This window comes from Diadema setosum, chromosome 1 (assembly GCF_964275005.1).
Source record: "Diadema setosum chromosome 1, eeDiaSeto1, whole genome shotgun sequence".
NCBI lineage: Eukaryota > Metazoa > Echinodermata > Echinoidea > Diadematoida > Diadematidae > Diadema > Diadema setosum.
The window spans coordinates 36,365,176-36,390,295 of NC_092685.1; the positions used below are offsets into that span (position 1 = coordinate 36,365,176).

At 38.4% G+C, this 25,120-nt stretch overlaps 1 protein-coding gene across 1 annotated transcript; it reads right to left on the bottom strand.

Moving 5' to 3' along the window:
- Positions 1-1,594: 1,594 nt before the first annotated feature.
- On the bottom strand, positions 1,595-23,407 carry LOC140233870 (phospholipase B1, membrane-associated-like). Its single transcript, XM_072313983.1, has 14 exons — positions 23,323-23,407; positions 22,464-22,582; positions 15,491-15,557; positions 14,831-14,889; positions 14,010-14,077; positions 12,263-12,306; positions 10,095-10,203; positions 9,561-9,759; positions 8,797-8,885; positions 7,920-7,995; positions 7,001-7,105; positions 5,789-5,884; positions 4,724-4,789; positions 1,595-1,759 (listed from the first exon to the last, which is right to left on the bottom strand). The coding sequence occupies exons 1-14, from the start codon at positions 23,405-23,407 to the stop codon at positions 1,595-1,597; spliced, it is 1,347 nt and encodes a 448-aa protein (XP_072170084.1).
- Between the last annotated feature and the right edge of the window lie 1,713 nt (positions 23,408-25,120).

Here is a 25,120-nt window from a genome sequence, read left to right on the forward strand (position 1 = left end):
TGTTATGAATTTCTTTAATTTTAATGAATGACAATGTATGGGGTATGAACATGGAAAAATAATTAAGCTCGCTTCGCTTACTTGCAGACGTGCATGATATCAGTATCCATAAAATGTTTAATTCTATTAAAGATTTAGACAAACTGGCAATAGACCATTTGGTGTTAGACCAATTGAACATTGGACGAACAAGTATTAGACCAAGTGGAAAAATGCATGAGACCAACTGGCAATTAGACGAAATGGGAATTAGACCAAGTGAGAATTAGCCTAAGTGGTAATTAGACCAAGTTGCTATTAGAATATGTGGCAAGTTGAGGACCAAGTGAGAAGTAGACCAAATGGGTTTAGCTCGTGTGGTGTAAGCCCAACTGATGATTAGACCTAATGGGAATAGACCAAGTGACAGTAAACCGCTTTATCTTTAGGTGAAGTTTCGTTTCATAATTAAATAAGCAAAATAATTATGCCCTTCGCCATGTAAGTGTAATCACAACTTTTTTTATTTTCAAAAATAAGTACGTTATCAGAAAGTTCTCGTTCGCCTTGTTGAAGTTCAAAATCAACAAGAAGAACCGTAACTAATTGCCCATTAAAAAGAAAAAGTTTGATGTTTTGAAGTGACACCTGGAGGTGTTAATTAAAAATAAAAATGAGCACCGGGAATTTAAAACCAGCTCGGTGTTTCATATTCAACACCAGACTTTCTGCAGTGTATGGACTGAAAGACTGTGTCTTAATGGTTGATCAGAGTAGCTTGGTCCATGGGAAAATCTTTCATTCTTAGCTATACGGTGTACTGCCATGTGGAAAGATCTACTGCAGTCAAATTTAGTGTGGTGTCTTTGTTTCATATCAACCTCGAATGAGGAGTTTGATCTGTTCACGATATTTATAGCCAGCTATCATTCTCGCTCTCTGTTGGGGTCTTTTTGTTTGTTTGTTTGTTTGTTTTGCTTTCGTGAATAAAACTATGAATACTGGCAATCCAAACAATTTGAACAACATGGAGTTAACGTGCAACTTTGTCACGTTACATCAACATATAGATATATTCATTATGCAATCATTATTGTTGATAATATAGATCCCTGACGAAGAGCTTTACAGATGGCAATGATATATAACAAACACATTATTGTTTTTCCTTTACGTACATTTTATTCTGGAGAAAAACGTAGACAGAACATTGAATATTTCACTTACATGCCCATGCAATACTACTATATAATATCATAATTCTTTTTGTATCACTACAGAATGCATATTAAAAATGACATCTCCTTAATTCTGAATTATATCAATAAGGAACATATTGCATTGGCTTGACAAACAAACGGGATTTAAATTCAATAACGGGGACATTATACTTGAATAGTTGTTTTTGTTTTCGTTTTACATTTTGAGCGATACACCATGACGGTCCTTTCTTAATGTATACGTTATATACAAGGCTTACAATGATTTAAGTCATCACGCTATGGAATAATCTGGACTGTACATAATGGCAAAAAATGAATAGTAATGTTAAACATTTATTATAGGGCCTGCGACAAGATATGCTCCTTCTTCTGATATTCACATATTCACTGAACTAGGGTCGGCCTAAGATGCCAAGTACCACGAGTGTGAGTGAGGCGACCATCAAAACAAAAGTGAGGCTTGTGTGCACAAGACAGGCTCGACCTGAGTCCTCGGTCGGAGGGGGATTTGTAAACAGTCCTCTGCTGTTGAGGTTGGTGTAGATGTACGGGAATGCCTGTTACAGAATGCATACAGAATACATAACATAACAATTTAGGCAATATGAATTAACTGGTAAATGGATAAATACGTGAATATTTACATAGATTAAGAAAAAAGCAATCTGTATGTAGACAGAAAGAGCATTTCATTTGAAAGATGATATTTCTTCTCTTTCCCCCTAATTATATAGTCATAGGCATTATATTCATTTATTTACTATCTTGAACCTCCAATGTCCACTTCCATTCACTTTACTGCCACTTGGTCTATTTCCACTTCGTCTAATCGCCAGTTGGGCTAGCACCATTCGGGCTAAACCCATTTGGTCTAGTTCTCACTTGGTCTACTTGCCACATGGTCTAATAACTAGTTGGTCTTATGACCATTGGGCTGATTCTCATTTGGTCTACTTCCCATTTCATTAAATTGTCACTTGGTCTTCTGCATTTTTGCTACTTGGTCTAATGTTCAGTTGGTCTACCACCAGTTGGTACATTGCCAGTTCGTCTAATTTCCGCTTGGTCTAATAAACAGTTGGTCATATGAACATTTGGTCTAATTTCCACTTCGTCTAATTCCATTTGGTCTAATAGCCGCTTGGGCTAATGACCATTTGGTCTAATTGCCATTTCGTCTAATCATCATTTGGTCTAATTCCCAGTTGGGCTACCAAAGATGTCGTTGCGGTAAGATGTCTCAAAAAGTTGTCGTTTAATGATAATTACATATTGATGACGCTGATCATGATAGTAAATTTATTATAAATTGACCTGTTTTATTTATACTGATATTACTTATATATGCAAGGAAGCGGAGCAAGCTTGATTATTTTTCTAGTTTCATAGTATATATATATATATATATATATATGACAGTTTTTATGTCATTTCTTAATTTTTAAGAAAATAATCATAATAACAATGGAGATCTCTTGAAGACTTACTTCAAACATAATTAGGCAGCTTTAAAAATGAAACTCAACTTCTTTATCTGCTACGATCAATCAATAGCAAATGAGTTTAGTCCCTTAAATTCTTCACCAAAAAAAATCGTTTATCGCTTCTTTCGGTATCCACATCACACCATCAACACATCTGTTACTATTATGCATTATTCTTTTCCTTAATCATTGAACATGATGACTGATTTTTGCCTCCTGAAAATTGCAGACGGAACCCAAACATTTGGGGGGGGGGGGCAAAATTATGCTTGCGACAATCGTTCGGAGTGAGCAAAATTCTCATTTTCCAAAATCGATATCTTGTTAATTGATATCTTATTGATTTTTGTTTCATCCTGCATATTTTGACGGCAAATGATAATGTTTTTATCAGCTCTAGTGGAATGTTCATTGTATCAATTCATGAGGAATGTTGTGAAAGGTATACGCATACATCCGATGTCGGAGTTTGTAAGTGAACGACTGCAGTGACAAAACAATGTAAAAACCAATAATTCTCTTTGGAGGGAATACCGAGCGAAATTCTGATAAAATAGAGGATTTTGATTCATGATTAAGCGATGAATTTATTTTCCAAGTGGCATTAGACCAAGTGAGAATTAGACGAAAATTAGAACAAGAGACGACTAGCCCAAGTTGACATTAGACCAAGTGGATATTAGACCAAATGGCAATTAGACGAAATGGAAATTGAATCAAGTGATGTGTAATAGCCGAAATGGGTGTAGCCCAAATGCCTATCAGACCAAGTGGCATGTAGACAAAGAGAATTTTAGACCATGTGAAAATTAGATGAAGTTAAAGTTAGACAAGGTGGCAATTACCCGAATTGGAAATTAGACCAAATGGTGTTAGACCAACTGAAAATTAGACTAAGTGGTATATATTATCCAAACCGGTCATTACACGAACTGGATATTATAGACCAAGTGGGAATTAGACGAAATAGTAAACAGACGATGTTTAGCTCGAATGGTGTTAGCCCAACTGGTTAGTAGACCAAGTGATAATAGCACAAGTGATAGGTTACCATTCCCCCTCTCGCATATACAAAGAAAAGAAATGTAATAATGATGACCAATAAGAGGCAAGAGAAGCGGTGGTGGAGTGGTTTTTGTTTCTTCGATGTGCACAGAAGATGAACAAAAAGATTGGTTGACTAATAAATAATTAATAAAATAAAAGAAACGATAGCAAACAAAACAACTTCTAAAAATCCTACGTAATACGATGAAGCGTGAAGGTTATGTGAACCCTTCTTTTGTTTCAGTTCATATCAACAGCACTCACGTCTAACAGTTATGCCACATTTTCTATAAAACTTAGAGCATGATAACGTTTTTTATTTAATTTCTCGTAATTTGTAATTTCTGTGAAGTGTCGGTGAACGGTTCTGTAACTTGATTATGTAGGGAGCATATTTACAGAATTTTTATCAAATAATAGTAATGTTTCCTGCCACTTTGATAAGGAGAAAAAACAACAACAAATAAACGCTTTATGAGAAAATAAGTCTTTTGGCTATACCAGCAGGATAGAACTCGATAAATGCAATGTCTTCATACATGATATGAAGAATTAATTATCATACGTGATAATATTGTTATACATGAAGATATACTACAAGCACTATTGACTTTCAGATAATTTCATACATCATTCGTTATGATATCATAAACAACAAAACTCTATATCCTGTTTTCGTCTTTTGGTCTGTTGATTAACTTCTGGAAAATGGTATCTGTGACGCATGATGTTTTCATGTCATTCCAAAAAATGTCGACACCTTATCGATAAGTAGGGTCCTATTCAATGTCTTTGTTGTGCTTATAATATTTCTTACACTTTTTCACATTGTTAAAAATTCGTATGAAGTATGATATAAATACGAATCTGAAATCATCAGAACTTGACATAAAACCATGGACGGACTAAATAGAAGCAAACAAAGAGGAGATACAAACTCCATACATTATGAATATCAATGAATGTAGTGTATTCAGAGCATATACGCACCTCAGTCGGGCAAGAAATGTTACTTCCGGGGTTCCAAGAGGTGCGTTTAGCCCCAACAGGTTCGATCTGCCATTTGGAACCGGAAGAGTAAAGAAATCATGAATAATTTATGTAGTCATGTACGGTACATGTATTTACACAAAAGAAAGGTTAACGTATCATTAGAGGGAAAGGGACCCCGGATTCATGAGGGCTTATCTGCATAAACCTACATGCGCAATCTGCCATGTTGCTAACTGTCCAAACAAGGCCAATTCGTACGGCGAGTATGTCGAACGTCGAAAATGGCTGAAATAATAATGACAATCTCAGTTCGTCTCTTGATTCGACTATTCTGCTCCCGGCGGTTCCACCTACTTTACGGATCCTTCCGGGCCAAACTTTGTTTAAGAGCTGGCCACAGAAACTCACATGTGCAAAAGGTACATAGTAGTCTACGGATTGCCTTGTATGTGTTAGACTAACTCTCGATCTAAATAAGATCGATGTGGTTGTCCAACGTGTACGTATGTATCACACGTACGCCATGTGAAGCGAATGGTGAACGTCTACTGAACCTGGTACAAAAGAGAGAACATGCAAATACGCTCCCCGATTTTCTTTGATTTACAGATTATTCTGGTTTTACGGCGTCGATAACCATGTCATTCAACAGCGCCCTCTTGAATTCGAGGACCGTATCCCTTATAAACACGACAAAGAGAATCACTATATACACTTGAAATCATGCTCTTTCACTCTCTCCGTCTCTTTCTTACTTTACTCCTGCAGTCATTTTGATCTTCTACTTGTCTATCTATTCGCCAAATTATTTTTAGCAGCTTTTACCAATCTGTCTCGAGTCTATATCGCTTATAATTCGTGAAAGTTTCAGAAAAAAAAGTTGAGAATGTGAGATATAGGGTGTGTGTGTGTGTGAGCGTGTGTATATGTATATGTATATATATATATATATATACATATACATATATATATATATATATATATATTTATACATATATACATATACATATATATATATGTGTGTGTGTGTGTGTGTGTTTGTGTCTGTCCACAAAAACTGACCATGTTATTCCAGAGCTCCATTCCACCTTGGGCGTGGCCTTTAGCGCTGAAGTGAAAGCAGTCTGGAGCGAAATAGGAGAAATCCGGAGTCCCATCCTGGCATGGAATAAACCATAACAACGAGTCCAAAATTAATGTTCGCACACCAAGGAGTGCAAATTCAAAGAATTAACGCACAGTGCGTTATATTTACATATTTTTACCGAGAGGCTTTAGCTACTGTACGTTCCAAGTACAGTGGATGGCCTATAGAACTAACAACTCACAAAGTGACAATAGAGATGTTGATGACATTTTCTTTACATACACATGTAACAAACCAACCAACCACACGCACACACACACACACACACAAACACACACACATATATATATATATATATATATATATATACACGTAGACAAAAACTTTCATACTATGATCTGAATTACGTAAAATAGATTTCCCCCACCCATCGATGATGATTTCTACAGATAACAAGCATTCCTGATGTTCGAGCGATTTTTCTCCTTTTATGGGTTTCGATATCGTTGATCGATCGAATTAGCCCCGAATTGCATGAAAATAATGATTTCAGATTTGGTCGAAGTAAGTAGACAGACGTTATTGACAAGTAAAATTCATGTATGATATAAATTCACATAATATATAAACAAAGGCTTTATCCATATACACATATCATTCAAACCGTACATTTGTAATTATGAACCAAAAAACAAACAAAAAACAAACAAAAAACACACACATCCATCCACGCATACACACACACACTGTAGGATATATATATACATATATATATATATATATATATATATATATATATATATATATATATGTATATATATATATATATATATATATATATTTATATACAAACAAAGAGAGAGAGAGAGAGAGAGAGAAAGAGAGAGAGAAAGAGAGAGGGGGAGATAAGAGGAAAAGTGTTCACGGGGATTACTTTCAAAAAGACAAATATATAGTGATTTTATAGTACGGGCTTGAAATGTTTCTCTTGTGACATCTTTCTTGGAATTTTTCTGACACACCTCTCGAGTTATTCTGTAAGTCTACACACCATGAGAATTGTGTAAGATTATTTGAATAATATCATTAGGTTTAACATTGCACAGCTCACGATTTTTACAGTAATTCAGCAATTAGTAATGAATCGCACAAAGCGTTAATTGAAGAGACGGTCCCTACTTGGATACCTCTTTAAACGGGACTGATGTATTGTGTAGGAATGGCTGAAGGACCACCGTAAAGTCGTCCTTGGTGTCGTACTGACCACTGAGAATAGCCTCTTCCATCTTGACCTGAAAGATCATAGAACACTTATGTAGTTGTCATTGTGCAAAGAAGCATCAGGGGGGCATAATCCATTGATATTTCAACGGTTATAGATTCATACATTCATTCATTCATTCATGTATCTTTTTCTCTTTCCATGTCCGATACGGAACACTTCCAATATTTTGACTTAATATTACATAATTATTATATAAATATAGAATACAAGTCTAGTGGGGATTCTGCTCAGTAACAGGCAAGACACAACTTTATAGGCCTACAGACTCTGTCTCACAAGGCGGCACGGGGCCTATTATAGGTTAAAGCTGTCATTTTTTTTTTTTAACTTATAGTTCCTATGCATAGTGAGTGGGCATAAAATGTGAACAAACATCTCGCAAGTCCTACAAAATTTCCCATTTCTAAATATTCGAGGCACATGGTGTGACGTCATAATCGTTGCAACGACATGCTTCACCAGGTCCCATGGATGCTTATTTAAGGAATTGGGTCCGGCGTGCAACAATACAATTCAAAGTTTGTGTTGGAGACTGTTGCAATTTGATCAGACGAAGATGAAGTGTGCAAGGGCATTTTTTTTTTTTTTTTTTTTTTTGGTGATGTCTATTTCCATCTCCTAGCTCATCTAGGTCCTCTCATTCACTCAATCGAGCTGTAACTCTTCAGGAAGTGTTCACAGAATTACATGAAATAGCGCAAAAGGGTCGCCGATATCCGCCAAGTATGGGCAACGAATCTGATCGGTACAATTTCGCAATTTTGATATATTGGATAGGTCCACACTTGCTATAACAGATTAAACAAGTTATATTTCATTACCTGATATTCTATGTTGATCTCCTCGAAGGCTTTTAATTCATTTTCTGTCAGAAACATACCGCACTGACAAAATGCCCTGATAAGGAGAGAGAGAGAGAGGGGGGGGGGGGGAATGTTAAGTAAGTTCCTTTTCTATTCTCTGACAGAAGATGGGATGAATATAAAATTGAATTGAAGATTATAATACGAAAGCATGAAAGGATTGCCGTGACACTGCGACTTGCCAAAATATTTGCAACAACACGTGGTGTAAAAGACACTTTTTTATCGAGTGCAGCAAATGGGAAGAAAGAATACAGCAAGTCATTAAGACATCTACGTCCTGAGCTCTAAACAAATCATATAAAGCAGGCCATGTATACTATGTTGATGATCACTATTAGCATATGACACGATTTCTCTGACTTGTGTGATATGGAAACCACCGTAGAATCCGGCCCTAATTATATTCTTCCGGAAAATTCATGTCTCTCTTTCACTTTCACATTTTGACTGTCACTTTTCACAAACGGAAGTTATAACTTTGCCTGTATGTGTGGGTAATTTTGAGAGGATCATTGACAAGAACCACAATAGAATTGGTTTCCTTGATTTTTTTATGTGCGAAGTTTATACATTCCTCCCATCATATTCATTCATCATTTCCTATATGCCCTTCAGTGCTACCGCCATCCATCATACACCAAGATGGAATACAGCTGGATGAACGAAAGCTTAGAGAAATGCTTTTCATGGAGTATTCTACCGACTGAAATGTTTTTACATGCACATGCAATTACAACCAGCTCAACCACGAGTTGAGTTTCAGATTAGAACTCACACGGACAGTCAACATAAAAGGAAGAAAATCTATTCAAGGGAGAACATCGAACCTCACCAGTGAAAAAAGTTGCAGATAGGAGCCCGCAGAATGTCAACTTGGTACACCTGCAGTATCCCTACAACGTTGACGATTGTTCGCGGCATCTGAAGGTAAGCACGACAAAATAAGAACTTTTAATATTGAAAGTTGAAGCATACAGCATTTCTTGGAAAATGAAATAAAATACACTCAGATTCTTAAGGCCACCTTCCAAACAAAGAGCACTGCAACAAAATCATATAGAACTCAAACGTACACATAATCAGTTAAGTCAAGAACAAAGTTAAGAACAAAGGCTCAGAGTGACGGTAATAAAAAATCATGACGAACTGATTAATTTTTTGGGTATACTTAATTTCTACTCTGATCGCTTGATAAGTGTCTTGAGACAGCCAGCTTATCTGTTGTATACAGTGACGATTATGTAAGCCTACTTAGTACATCAAATGCATCTATCTGGGTACATGTTACACACACACATAAACACACACACCCTACTAAGCTAATTCAAAATACATTTCACAAGTTCACAAGGAGGACTTGGTCAGTTCTAAAGAGCATGGACGATACAGCTCGGCATTGTAAAGTGCATACGAGGGGGGGGGGGGGAGGGACAACAACCAAGAACATGTCAAATTTAGAGAGGACGGCAGATGAATAGAAATTCATCAAAACAATTTGCTCACATTTCAATGCCCAGCTTCTTTATTTATTTTGCATTCTCCCAGCCCACGTAAAATATCACAATTTAGGCCTAAACTGCAGTCACTCCCACTGACCTCATCATGAAGGGTCATAAGGGCCTCGTGGATGTAGTTGACGTAGTTATCTGCAGAGTAGTAGTAAGGGTTGTCGCACCAGTCACAAAGGTCATTGCCCCCGATGAACAGGGTCACAACCTTCCAGTCATTCTCAAAGTCGATTTCGGCCTTGGCTTTCATCTTGTCCACCAACCACCGGGCCTGATGAGGCATGTCGCTGCAACGAGTGTGACGCACACCGTATGACGTTTAGAAATGAAATAATAAGGCCTTGAACATTTAGAAATCAGTTCTAGATCCAGATGAAGCCTCTGATTAAAACAAAATGTGAAATGACCTGACAAGATTAAACAAAAATATCAAACATTAGAACAAGATATATGGTGGTGAGAGCCGAGCAATCGCTGTTCTCATCGATTTCCAGAGGTTATTATTATTAAAAAAAAAAAAAAAAAAAAACATACTATACTCTCAAGACAAGAACGATTTTACTTACTTAGCCTTGTTCAGGCTAGCCAATAAAGCACGTATAACTCTCAAGTTTTTACTTACTTAGCCTTGTCTCCAGGGTAGCCAACATTCATGTTTGATTCATCAGAATCCCAGTTGCCTGTCCTCACCCCGTACCCCTTAAGGTTTGGGTTGTATTTCCTCAAGATATCTGCAGGTAACGATGAGAAATCGAAGAGTGCACAAAGTATTTCAAAGTCCTGGGTTGATCTCAAAGACTCCAAAATTAGTGAACGTCAGAGTTTTAGGAAATACAAAAGTTGCATCTTTTAAGACAATTAAGAGTCAGTGATAACTTGTAGTTCCGAACGATGAAAAAGACAGTCAGCTATGTTTCTTACTGGGAGAAAAATGCGGGAAAGTTAAGTACTGATGTCCGAAAAACAGACAAATAAACCACGTGTTATGCTTTTAATTAGGTATTAATGAGAGTCTGTCCTAATTCGTATACATGAAATTAAACTACGAATAATAATTATAGCTAGGTATGATTAAGACTCGAAGATTTAAATGGAAATAAAGCACTTGACTCAATAAAACGAATAGGTAAAGTAAACCATATAATAACAGAACGCACAAAGGAAAGATTAATGTCATACAGTTTTGAAAACTATCCACAGTCGATATTGCAAAACTTTTTCACAAGCCAGATTTGGATGAAAATAAACTTTCTGCTTATGGGTATTGTATATCTATGATCTACGAATGATTATATTATAAATGCAGGAGGCTTTTACCATTAACAGAAATTGAATTTGAATGCGACACGGTATTGTTCATCGTGTGTGAGAGACACAAATACTAACGAATTATAAAAATAAATAACTATGAGCAAGTGGAAACAGTTTTGCATTATTTCAACTCCCTACTACAGTGAGAATGGGAGAGAAAGACAAATTTCAAATAACAGAAGAGAATTAAACATCAATCATTAATTTCATAGGCCCTTGTAGTCTACAACTTCCCCAATTCTACATAAATAATTTTCTTGTACGAATCCATTATGTCACATTAAATCCGATATTTAGTGACCGGATAAAATGAAGTGGCTCGAGTAAAAGCAAAAACAAAACAAATTTTGAATTTAATTTGTCCGATCGAGTCACCAAAACTTTACATTTGGTGGCAAAACACCAAGTTTAGTAGACCCGGGCCACCGGGCCACCGCTATTAGTAGTGTTGAGCCCGGTTGTATGGAGTATATTTCTCTATTGTGTAATACGTTTTATACAACACCTCAGAATGATGTCGAATTGTGATTGGCCAAGAACATGTCACATGACATTCAATAGAAAATACCTATCAAACTCATTGAGAGTGACAGCCATGCAATAGGCCCCTGGCATGGGCCTATTGCACGGCTCGAAGGTACTATAGCACGGCTTCGCGGGGGGCCACTAATGCACGGCCGCTCACAGAGTTCTGTGGCTCACACTAGCAAAGCGCCAGCAGTGCTGGCCGGCTGCGCTGCGCTGCCGGTAAGTCTCACACATGCAGACCAGGCGCGGCGGAGTATTGCAACGTATCTATAAACGTGTACGCGCAGCTACTTTACCTAGCTAGTTGCATGTATTGCGGCCTTACCTACTGCTCTGTTTTTACTTTTGACTCTGATCTGCTACGTGGACCACAGTGATCCCAAAATCAAGACTTCATTTCAAGTTGAGAAACCGTAATTTGATTATTTTTCTGTGTTTTTATACAAAATCATTTTCGGAAATAGACAAAGTCTAGACTAGACCTACTAGGGGCCTAGATACTACTAGATCTACCGACATCTCAGATCGGCCTAACAGTCAGGCCTAACTCGATCTAACGTTAGAATAGAATGGGTATAGACCCTGCGGAGTTTGTGATTCCTGTGACTGTGTGGTCGAATCATGACGAGTGTTTGAAAGCAGTACACAGGGTGGTTTACAATTCTCGGCCTATAGTAATTGTTACATTTATTTTTGGGCCTTCCTGAGTTGGCGGTCACTAATTTAGTACTGTGATTGTGGACAAGGTGTTGTATAAAACGAATAATTTATGATTTTGTTCGTGCATTGGGGCACGTAATATCGCTCTCGGCGCGAGATTCGCCACTGGTCTATTCAACGCGGCGCTACGCGCCTTGTTGAATAGACCAGTGGCTTATCTCGCGCCTCGTGCGATATTCGTGCCCTGAGATGCACTCACAACTCATAAATCATTCGTATAATATGACTCACTTGCCAGCGAAGGATTGGTCTCGAAGGTCCCATCACCACCATGGCTAGGAGTGAAGTTATCGCGGGACAAAAGAAATCGATTAGAATTTGATAAATGATACATGGTTAATAATGAAAGCGGTTATATTGACTTGAACTTCTGCACGTTAAACCGTCACTATGTTATAATTCAGGGCTAACCATGAGTTCTATGTGTTTGAAAACGACCTTGTTTTTTGCTACGTTGTCATATACTTCTAGTAGGAGTTCTGCGAGAAACATGATATTCATTATATTTGAAGGGGTCGGTGCAATGGGTGATTTCAAGTTCGGTGCTAGTGCTAGTGCTAGTGCTAGCCCCCAAATAACAGCGTTAAATCGACCTCCAACACCGACGGTCAGATTAACGAGGCGATACCGATCAAAATTATTGATCACCATCACTAGGTGTTTGAATCGCACCACCGCGAGCTCCGCGGGAATTGCGCGACGAAAAAAGTGATGGCGCGTGATTACAGTCAAATATTAAAAGATGTAGCCAAAACTGCTTACTTTAAGACATATAGTGAGGAAAACAGATTAAAATGCCACAAATTTCATCCATTCTCCAAGATACAACTATCTTAATTTTGCTCCAAGGCACAAATTTATAAAGCCATGTCGAGAGTGCTCGTGTACGTTACGTGGGCGACCCACTGCATTAGCATAGACTTTGCACGTAAAATGTGCATCTATTATGGAAGTGAATACGGGTCTCGCGCGGCAACGCTAACACCAGCACCGAACTTGAAATGACGAAAATGTTAATCCCTAGGGGCTAGTGTTAGTCAATGGCGAAAAGCACGTAAATCGCTAACACAATCGGCGGAGCTCGGTTCAGCAGACGACATTCAACACCGAGCCCAGCACCAGCAACCGGAAATACGTCATAATTTTTGAGGTCAACTCCCAACACCGACGTGATTTCAAGTTCGGTTTTATCGCCGGTGCTAGTGCTAAGATAGCACTAGCACTAGCACCGAACTTGAAATCACCCATTACAGTGCTAACCCACACTTTTGTCAAAATTGAGTTACATGCATTTTCATAATCCTTAGCCTTCACTCTAACCTCCGTGAAAATATCATATTTGAATTCAACCTATAAGATAGTAAAAAATGCATGCATTCATGTTTTATTAATGTACAATGTATGGACTTTCCAAACATTCAACAGCGATTATCTCAGAGTGACTATTGTGTGGGTTAGCACTATAATGCACCGACCCCTTCATTTTTATCGTCAGTGAACATTTTCAGAGAAACAGGCAATTATTAAAAAGAATGACCGTCTGAACACTAACTAATATCATGTTTTCTCGTTTCTGTGAGATTAAAATAGCTATTTTGTTTATTCTAATGTTATTCAAACAAAATTTTAAGCTTTTAAGTACAAAAACCAAAACAAGATTATCATTAAATTTCCATAAGAAGAAGAATAAGACATTACAGTATAATAAGCAATGAAACTAAAATCATGTATAACGTAACTGCTTGTAAAAACGCTTAATGCATAATTCATACACAGGTATTGGAGAATGAACCATAAATACACATTCAATTCAATTCAATTCAATTCAATTCAATTCAATTTTATTTCCATTTCCATTGAATAAACATGTATTGGTTACATACCACTCAACAAACAAAACATGCATAATGTACGTCGTATACATCATGCATGTTTTGTTTGTTGAGTGGTATTTCAGCCACTTACTTATAAAGCCTACCTAAATGTCAGGCCTCTGTACATGTAAATAAGCTCAGGAAGAAGACACGCCCCAGCTCCATTTGCCGCCTAGACAGAAAGAAAGAAAGACGTTATTTTGATCGTTACGCATTTTAGTAATGTAAATACTCCTTAAAGAAACCCTTTTGTGACACTGCATACCTTTCTTAATAAAAAAAAAATATCAAATTTTATTCTATCAGTTGAGTCACAGGGAACCTTTACAAACAAGAACTGTAGGCTAAAGTAGGCACTGATACACACGTTATTGTTATTTACCATGTTTACTATTTAATGCTACGTACATTTTTTCCTCAGTAAGTGAAATGTATAGGATGTAATACATATTTGGTAAATCCTGACATGTTTGTAGGTTGAAAAACAGTACCAATATAATTATCATACGGGGAAAAATGATGAACGCATTCATGAGCGAGTAACATTCTTCCCACAAGCTCTGAGAAGCAGGAATGACACTTCTGCGGTATCGGGATATTCGTTTGTTAAAAAGCCTAAAAAGCGACTCTGATGTGATAGGATTATAATCCTATATAGATCTCTTGCTATAGCTCTTAGTAGACAATCAATATCGGATCTGTTTTTGATTGATTTCTTTTGATTCAATATCCCACGTATATACTCGAATCACGTTTTGTAACATTCAGTCTCTCCCTTCTGCATTGGTCCTAGCCTACAAAAGAGCAATGCGTGACGTCATTATGACGTACAGATAAAAATTTTGTACCATTGTGAAGAAAACAACAAACTCTTCAGCAAAACATTTTTTTAGCTATATAGATTAAAAGTATTTCTAAGACTCACTGTGAGTGAATCTCCCATTGCTGCTATCACTTTGATGTCGGCGGGCCGAACAAGATGAGCTGCACGGAAAAGGACAAATAAAAACAAAACAAAACGAGCGTATAAATAAACAAAATGAAAAAATGGTTTTACCTAGGTTTAACCCAAGGTATTTCTTTCTTCTCAAAGCAAAATGCACGGCTATTTGATTGACTTTGAGATCAGAGTTATCTTTCTTCGTAATCATTAGTTATGTTTTAAGTGATAAGTAGAGAGTGACGAAGGCCCTATACCGAAGTACTTGTTGTTGCTATTGAGATGTTTATTTAGAGAGAATTAGCAGTCTTTGAAATCATACTAACACAGCGTATTCCACGATATTCAACTGATTATCTTTACCATCAAAACTAAATGTCTGAGTTATCGGTCATACAGACTATATATACGGACTAAGATTAAATGGGTTTTTTATATTATTATGCTCATTGCTCTCATCAACGCAAAACTCGGTTTGTTTTCTTTTGCCTAACTTGTAAGTTCTGCAGAATCATCATGGCTCAAAGAAATACCTTACATTACCATTAATACAAGCCTGTAGAATCGTCGAGATCATGAACAATAATTCTTAATGTAAACTCATATAGGTAGGAGGGGTGTGAATTTTGTCAAACAGAATCTCACCGGAGGTTGGTATTTCATCGGAAGGTGGTAGGATCTCACATGGAAAGTAGAACTCTTCCCCTGGAGCCTTATTTAGAAAATAACAATGGAATGATAATGATAATAAGAAGAACAGCAGCAACACGTCTTTGGTGTTAAGTTGCCCAATAATGCTCCAAGATTTAACGGAAAAGGAGAAAGAGAAGAAAACAACATCAACATCATCTTTAGCTAACTTCTCGTGTCATATGTTATTTCTTTTTTCTCTGATGTCATGAATATTTTAATTTGATTTGAGTTTGATTTGATTTTGATTTGATTTATTCTCTGTATGCCATTTTTTTTCAAATACATCAACTTTCTGCAATGTCATTAACAAAGTACAAAATAACAGTATGATCGTCATTTTCATCAATCTACATCTGTAATATAATTACATGAGTAACATTTTGATAATTTGCATACATGATGAATATTTACGCCTATGCTGAATGATGAATATTTACGCCTATACGTCTCTCGCGTGAACTTCCATTTGACATTGCCATTAAAATCACTACCACTTGCTCCATATCCACCAAACTAAATAGGTGAACATGCCACTACTCTTTTTGTACAGCCCATTTCGGTTCCCTATTGCATGTAATCATGTTAACTGCTCTCATTTTGGTCAGAGGCACAATAATTTTGACTCTGTTTAACGTTGGAAATATCACATAAAGGTAATAAAAATGATGACTGAAATAAAGTCAATCTTTTATGACGACTATTCAAATATGTATAGGCCTACGTCTGTCTTATATCTACTATACTTAATACAGTGATTCATACTTATTGAAACTAAAATGTGGGTCTGAATCTGAGTGATATTATCATAACAATAATCATTATTCTATAGCAGGTGCTTCAACCACCGTTAGCAACTTCCATTGCTATTAATAGATGATGACTGGCGGGGGAGGGAACATACCGAATGTTCCACCCGAAGGGTTTGAAATGCCATTGAGGGAGGTTATAAGTCCCGAGAAAAAGTCGAGGGACTTATAGCCTCCCGAAATAGCATTTCAAACCCTGAGGGTGGAACGTTCGGTACATGTTCCCGATAACAAAAGTCATCATCTGTTATATTATATGGGTTAGTCAAATACGTCAACGTCAACCATGCACCAGCACGACGCACTCGATAGATCGCTCGCGCAGAGCCAAATTCATTGTTGTGCGCGGGTCCTCCTGACAGTTCTGTCATTTGTTACGTGAAAATGTTTTCCCATGGGAGAACATTACAAAAATGTTCTCCCATGGGCGAACATAACGAATGTTCCTCCATCACGTGACTGTGTTTAGCCAATCACTAACCGGTATTTAGACTAACCCATTTAACATAACATGATGTTGCATCATCGCATTAAAGTGCATCATAATCGCTCTTATCGATATCAGTGAGAAGATAGGCAATGGTGCGAGAAGTGCAGCAATCCTTTCCTGTTGCTGGGTAACAGATTTGTGCCCGCAACGTCACATGAATAATAGCATTCTGTCACCTCGGTGGGTATGTTTATGAGTGTAATGGTACTTATGTTATCACGACGTATACAAGGAGAAATTCAGAATCACGGTAGAGAGCCACGCTTTATTCACCAGGGGGAAGACTTAACTCTCTTTATGTGGGTGTGGGTGTGTCTTAATAATTCCATGTATAATCAATAATAGATATTATGAACGCACTCCAAACTCGCGATTCAATGTGGGAGTAGATATAAACCGCGAGTCTCTTGACCCTTGTAATAGAGATAACTTGTGTGAAGTGGACTGTGTGTTTTAGAGTAATTATGTCTGGAGGAGTATATTTGTGTCTTATCTGATCTTTGTAGAGATTTACAAGACACGGAAGACGTGAAATAGTAACCTTCTATTTTGCGTAAGATATGGAAATATTTTCCTTGAGCGAAACTTTTAATCATTTAAGTACTCTTTTTTTTTTTGCATGCAAATCGCCTTTTTGATATTGCAGTAATGTGAGGTTGCTTGTCACTCTGTAATGAAGTGGATCTACAATAATGTTGTTTGTGCGAGATGAAAAGGGTATGAAAAATAAATCACATCTTCATAAGATTCGATGTCGCATCTTTTGTTTCAAAATGTACACAAACATGCACATAAACACGAATATGGCGTATTGTATCATACACATCAGTATCATAAATTCCTTTCCCCCCTTTTTCCTACTTCTAATGTAAAGACAGTATTAGGCATTTTTTGTGCATTGGTACTTTGTACACTGGCAATGGACGTCATACAGTGTAATACACTACAGTGAGGTTAGAAATCCCAACCCAGATGAAATAAATCTGCTGTTCATTTTTCACTGCATTATGGTTTCCACCATTTCCTTTTTATTTCAACGCCAAAATTAGGCATCGTCAGTATTCATAAATACATTCACACAGCAATCACTGTATTGCAAATATGAAAATTATGCTGCCATCCATTTACATTACATTTCATAAGTTTTATTCCGAGTGACCAGAATAATAAATAACAAATGAAACTGTCACCACCATCAATCACTGTTTATCAATGATCGAAGAGAATATATTGAAAGACAGAGATAGATTGAAACTGTACATACACCGAGCGACTTCACTCGTGGGCATTGGAAACATGGTATCATTTTGAGTAAAACAAGACAAATGTTCAGGTAGTTATCACAGTTTTATAGCAGGAGATGGTGTGGAAGAAAGAGATGAACTGCTTGTACACCAACGGCGTAAATCCATACTGAGGAGTGGGGGGGGGGATGGTCACCATCACCACGATTACAAGCCCATAACCGGACCGGCGCAGCCTTTTTTTTTGGGGGGGGGGTGGGGGGAGGGTGGGGGGGGGGGGAGAAGCTTTGTGCCCCCCTCCCCCCCCCCACACACACACTTTACAGGGATCGGATGCCCCACTCTTTTGCATGAAATATAAAGTTGGAGAAAAGTGGCAGCAACAACATAAAGACTTTTTGTTCTTGTTGCTTTTTTTTTTGCTTGTCAGACGACTTTCGGCGGAAAATCAGACGTTAAAAGTATGAAAACATTTTTTTTTTTTTTTTTTTTTTGGAAATATCTGTGAGAGGGAGCGGAACGACCGAACGGGGGAAGGGTGTGTATGGGGGGGGGGGGGGGGTATCCCTCTCCCACACGAGGAAGATTTTGCATTTTCAGACCTGAAATTCAGCGATCTGGTGCTCACTTGTGGTGAAAATTTTCTTTTCTTTTCTTTAAAAAAAAATAAGAAAATGAAATATTCACAATATATTATTGAATGACAAAATCGTGGTATTTCAGCTCTTGCTGTGCGACATCACTGTGAAGGCCTACTAAATAATGGGGCCTATCATCGGCGTAGACAGGATTTGATCTTAGGAGGAGCGGTTATGTGAGGGAACGAATCAAGCGAGGGGGGAGGGTATGGTAGGGGGGTTTCCCCCTCCTAGGATGAAATCTCTTTGCGTGGAAAATTTTGAAATTTTTCAGTCCAAAAACTGCCGTTTGTAGCTATATTCTTCGCTTTGGAAATTAAGGGGGGCACACCAGGCGCAACTGCTGTCAATCACTGGCAGCAACATCAGGAGAATGGCATAGAGATTAAATGCGAGCGAGCGGAGCGAGCGAGCATGAAAATTTTAACATTTTACAGTCTAAAAACTGCCGTTTGTAGCTATACTTTTTCGCTTTGGAAATTAAGGGGGGGGGGCCGCATCAGGCGCAACTGCTGGCAATTACTGGCAGCAACATCAGGAGAATGGCATAGCAGTTAAATGCGAGCGAGCGGGGCGAGCGAGCTTGAAAATTTTGACACTTTACAGTCCAAAGACTGCCGTTTGTGGCTGTATTTTTTCGCTTTGGAAATTATGGGGGCACACCGGGTGCAACTGCCGGCAATTACTGGCAGCAACTGGCAGCAACAGCAATCGGGCAGCAACATCAGAATGGCATAACGATTAAATGCGAGCGAGCGAAGCAAGTGAGCTGGAAAATTTTGATATTTTACTGTCCCACATGTCCTTTGTGGCTGTACTAGTATTTTTTCCTTTTGGAAATTAAGGGGGGCGCACCCGGCGAAAACTGCTGGCAGTTACTGGCAGCAACATCAGGAAAATGGCATAATGATTAAATGTGAGCGAGCGAAGCGAATGAGCTTGAAAATTTTGACATTTTCCAGTCCCCAAAACTGTCGTTTGTGGCTGTATTTTTTCGCTTTGGAAATTAAGGGGGCGCACCGGGCAAAAACTGTTGGCAATTACTGGCAGCAACATCAGGAGAATGGCATAATGATTAAATGCGAGCGAGCGAAGCGAGTGAGCTTCAACATTTTGACATTTTACAGTCCCCAAACTGCCGTTTGTAGCTATATTTTTCGCTTTGGAAATTAAGGGGGGCGCACCTGCTCACAATCACTGGCAGCAACATCAGGAGAATGGCATAGCGATTAAATGCGAGCGAGCGGAGCGAGCGAGCTTGAAAATTTTGACATTTTACAGTCTAAACACTGCCGTTTGTAGCTATACTTTTTCGCTTTGGAAATTTAGGAAGCACACCGAGTGCAACTGCCGGCAATTACTGGCAGCAACATCAGGAGAATGGCATAACGGTTAAATGCGAGCGAGGGGAGCGAACGAGCTTGAAAATTTTGACATTTCACAGTCCAAAGACTGCCGTTTGTGGCTGTATTATTTCGCTTTGGAAATTAAGGGAGCACACCGGGCGCAACTGCCGGCAATTACTGGCAGCAACATCAGGAGAATGGCATAGCGATTAAATGCTAGCGAGCGAAGCGAGTGAGCTTGAAAATTTTGACATTTTCCAGTCCCAAAAACTGTCGTTTGTGGCTGTATTTTTTCGCTTTGGAAATTAAGGGGGCGCACCGGGCAAAAACTGTTGGCAATTACTGGCAGCAACATCAGGAGAATGGCATAATGATTAAATGCGAGCGAGCGAAGCGAGCGAGCTTCAAAATTTTGACATTTGACAGTCCAAAAACTGCCGTTTGTAGCTATATTTTTCGCTTTGGAAATTAAGGGGGCGCACCGGGCGAAAACTGCTGGCAGTTACTGGCAGCAACATCAGGAGAATGGAATAATAATTAAATGCGAGCGAGCGAAGCGAGCGAGCTTCAATAATTTGACATTTTACAGCCCCCAAACTGCCGTTTGTAGCTACATTTTTCGCTTTGGAAATTAAGGGGGCGCACCTGCTCACAATCATTGGCAGCAACATCAGGAGAATGGCATAGCGATTAAATGCGAGCGAGCTTGAAAATTTTGACATTTTACAGTCTAAAAACTGCCGTTTGTAGCTATATTTTTTCGCTTTGGAAATTTAGGGGGCACACCGAGTGCAACTGCCGGCAATTACTGGCAGCAACATCAGGAGAATGGCATAGCGGTTAAATGCGAGCGAGCGGAGCGAGCGAGCTTGAAAATTTTGACATTTTACAGTCCAAAGACTGCCGTTTGTGGCTGTATTTTTTCGCTTGGAAATTAAGGGGGCACACCGGGCGCAACTGCCGGCAATTACTGGCAGCAACATCAGGAGAATGGCATACTGATTAAATGCTAGCGAGCGAAGCGAGTGAGCTTGAAAATTTTGACATTTTCCAGTCCTAAAGACTGTCGTTTGTAGCTATATTTTCGCTTTGGAAATTAAGGGGGGCGCACCGGGTGTACCTGTTGTCAATCATTGGCAGCAACATCAGGAGAATGGCATAGCGGTTAAATGCGAGCGAGCGGAGCGAGCGAGCTTTAAAATTGTAACATTTTACACTCCAAAAACTGCCGTTTGTAGCTATATTTTTCGCTTTTGTTTGTCCCACTTTTATTTGAGAACCACCCCCCATCGACGCCTCTATACATATTAGGTTGCTTTTGTTAAGTAAAAGATCTGCTGCACACTCTTTGATAAATTAGGGAATATACGTCTATGTCAAAAAGTGTACAAAGTTTATCCCTTATCCTGTATAGCGGACCTTTTGCATGTTCATGATTGCAATACAACGATCTGGTGCATAGTTCTGGCGATATTTGGACAATTTTCCATTTAGAAAGTTCGAGATTTGTCCTCATCTCGGGAATTGCTTGGGGGATAAATGATGTGTCTGTCTAAACACTTCCTTTGGGGCGGGGCAAATGCCCCTTTGCCCCCCATAGATTCGACGTCCCTGATCTTCCCTTGGTATGCCCATAGATGTATCCTGACTGAGTCATCAGTCACTGTCGTTTCTCAGGAATGATTCAGGAAATGGAGGGGATTCAATAATTATGGCGATAAAGTTGTTGTTATTGTTTGTTTGTATGTTTTCGTACATATTTTGCAGATGGTCCCCAGTTACTCGCGTCATAGCATGTTTACATGTAGACCTATACTATTTGACGTTGTCAACGCCTGAGCCATACCTTACAGTGTATGTCGATGTCACTTTCTTCGCGAGCGAGCGAAGCGAGCGAGCGCTTGAGAAAATTATACATTTTCCTACAAGATAGAATACTGTTCAGCTCTGTTACCTGTCTGAAGGCCGGCGTACAAACGTCATGCAATATGCCAAAATTGATACAATCACATTTCTGCTTCCTCCATTTTTTCCCCTCAAAATTCAGGGGGGGATGATTGTACAGGCCATCCCCCCCTCCTCCATTTCAGGGGGGATATATCCCCCCCCCCCCATCCCCCCCGGGATTTACGCCCATGTTGTACACAGAAGAATGAAAAGTGGAGTGACTGACGGCTTTTAAAGCCAGGAAATAACTTGCCAAAACTGAAAAAGTTGTATATTGCGGTGATTTTGCCTCATTCAATTTTATATATATATATATATATATTAACTTAATCATCCAAGTAAACTACATCGCCGAAAATTTGTTGAGCGAACAGTCTTGTTTTTGTATATGTTTGTTTTTCTTAAATCTATGACAAATAGGAGGTTAGGTGATGTGATGCTGGGCTTCTCTCACCGGAAATCCTGGCCCCGTGAAGCAGTCGTAGCCGGGTAGAAGGGGTATCGTCTCGTTCCAGTCCACCAAGCTCGACACGTCGTCGACCATTTGTTCGTACGCCTCAAACCAACGCTTGTCTGTGACATAAAGCACACGATTCATTATGAATAGTACATTAAAGACATACAATGCCAGAGAGTTGTTTATGTAAGGATAAATTACTCCGCAGTGTCACCGGTATCAAGTAAATTCTTTTGTAGAACATTTGCAGGACTTATTGGCAGCCACATTAAATGAAGTATTGGCACTGATATTTGACTTTCCACCTCTTACCTCAGACACCATTACCTCTGACATTTGTGTCTGCTTAACATTTTGAACTCTGATGCCATAACACTTTCATTTTTTTCTTGTTTTGTTTTGTTTCTGTGACATTTTTTTTCCTTTGACGTCTTCATGTCTGATGAGTTTTTATCGTTGGCATTTTCACCTTTTCGAGACTCAAAGCTCAGTTATTTTTATCTTGAGGAATCAAAATACCTCTGGTCGGATTGCGTATACCCAGTCGTTCTCAGATATCACCATTGCAAACCATACTATCATCTCACTCTTTAGATACATTCTGGAGTGACCAGCGGTGATCCATATATCCATGTCGTGCTTGGCCTGATTCGACCGCAGTTATCTCCTTAATCCAGATAAAGCCAGACCAATAATCTCACACTGACAGGTGGAAAAGACAAACTCTTCAAGACACAAACAGCTGTATGTCTCGTACTTGTCCTCTATAATGATCGAGTCTCGTCTTTGGTATCATACATACTTATGTATACATGGAATCGTGAATTGTTGTATTGAGATGCTTATACATTCTTACCTCCGTGTACAATGGCGCTCTGCTCTAGCAAGACGAAGAGAACAGCCCCAAGAAACGCCACACAACCAGCCCAAGTCCGCGCCATCTTGCCTCACTAAACTTGTAACTCCAGGATGAAAACTTTGCCTGGGTGAAAATTCGTGCAAGGTGTATCTGACTCGGTTAAAAAGAACGGATTGACGTTATCTTCACCCGTATCAATCAGTAAATGAACAGAAGAAGACAGTTTATCAGTACTTCAGTATATAGTTCTCGACTTCTAGCTTTATGTTTGTCCCTCTTGTCATTAAAGCGATAACATCCCTGCTCCGTTATCCCTCTGATAAGGAAGCACACACATTACAAGAGACCTTGAGAACTCCTTCTCCAACTCCTTCGTAACACAGACCTATACTCTAATTAGCACTCCGCTCCAATACAAAGTCCTTTGACGTTGAATTTAATTCAATGATAAATGCATCCATTAAGGCAACAAACATTTGCGGAAGACGAAGACAAATTCAAAAGTCTTTATTGCATGTTAAACCACATTTTAAACCATAAAAAGAAACTCTCAAAAGAACCTATGGGGCCTCTGAACATGACGAAGGAAAGATTCAGAATCAAGAGAGAATTAAAGGAGCTGAAGCGTCTATGACAGTAATTTGACAGTAATACAAGCACATTTGTAGTGAATCAAGTGGTAACTAGAGATTGTAATTTGTCATCACTGACAAATTAAGGTGATCCGATTTCTTTTTTAATCAATGATTCGAATCGTGATAGTGCAAAGTCTCAGCTACAACATACTAAAATCTGAGAGAAATTCACCGAAGCATAAGTAAGATAGTGCTCGATAAAGAGAGTCAATTTTCACATCTAAAAAAATTCCCTCCCATAGAGATAACACGTCATAGCGAAAATAGAAAAAAAGAAGTACATATGACCTTTGACCCCACTTTGCACAGACAAGATGGCATCTGAGCAAAAAGTGGTTATTTTATGAAATGATCCCTGTAACATGGTCTTTACGTGTGCACAATATGGGAAAGATAGGACATGTATTCACCAAGATACAGGATGAAACATCTATGACCTTTGACCCTAATTTACATACCCAAGATGGCGTCTGATCAAGTCGTTGTTATTTTATGAAATAATGTTCGTGACATGAACTAAATATATGCAAAATATGGTGGTGATAGGGTATGTTTTTCTTGAGTTATTGCACATAACGTTGCAAAAAGAAAGAAATATTTCAATACATCGAAGATAAACTTTAATTTCAAGTAAGTTTTTGACGTAATCCCGACATCGTATGAAAAAACGAAGGGCACACATACGATAGCCCAAAGTCTCAGCTACAACATATTAAAATCTGGGAAAAATTCACCGAAGCATAAGTGAGCTAGTGCTCGAAAAAGATAGTCATGTCAATTTTCACTTCCAGAAAAACTGCTCTCCCATAGAGATAACACGTAAACTGGTCAAATTTTACAAGGATACTTTCAATCCATTTTTACGAGGTGATGACGTCATCCAATCAAAAGATGGTAATAATAAATATGAAAGAACATTAAATAAGCTACAACATACTGAAAGTTAGGTGAAAATCGGCAAAGGATAAGTGAGATACGCTCGAGTAAACTTGAATTTTGATGACGTCATTTTGAAAATTTACTTTTTTTACTTTTTTAAGAAATTTGATATCTTTTAATCATTTTTTCAGTATCGCTAACCCATGAAATGATATGAACAACTCATCAGCTTTCAAAATATGTAAAGAAAATGAGGGGTCACCGTCCATCCTGACGAGTAA

Coding starts and splice junctions, on each gene's coding strand:
- LOC140233870 (XM_072313983.1), bottom strand. CDS start 23,407: ATGGCGCGGACTTGGGCTGGTTGTGTGGCGTTTCTTGGGGCTGTTCTC. Junction 7,996..8,796: donor ATCTGCAACTTTTTTCACTG/GTGAGGTTCGAT, acceptor TCTCCTTATCAG/GGCATTTTGTCAGTGCGGTA. Junction 1,760..4,723: donor ACATTTCTTGCCCGACTGAG/GTGCGTATATGC, acceptor ATTCTGTAACAG/GCATTCCCGTACATCTACAC.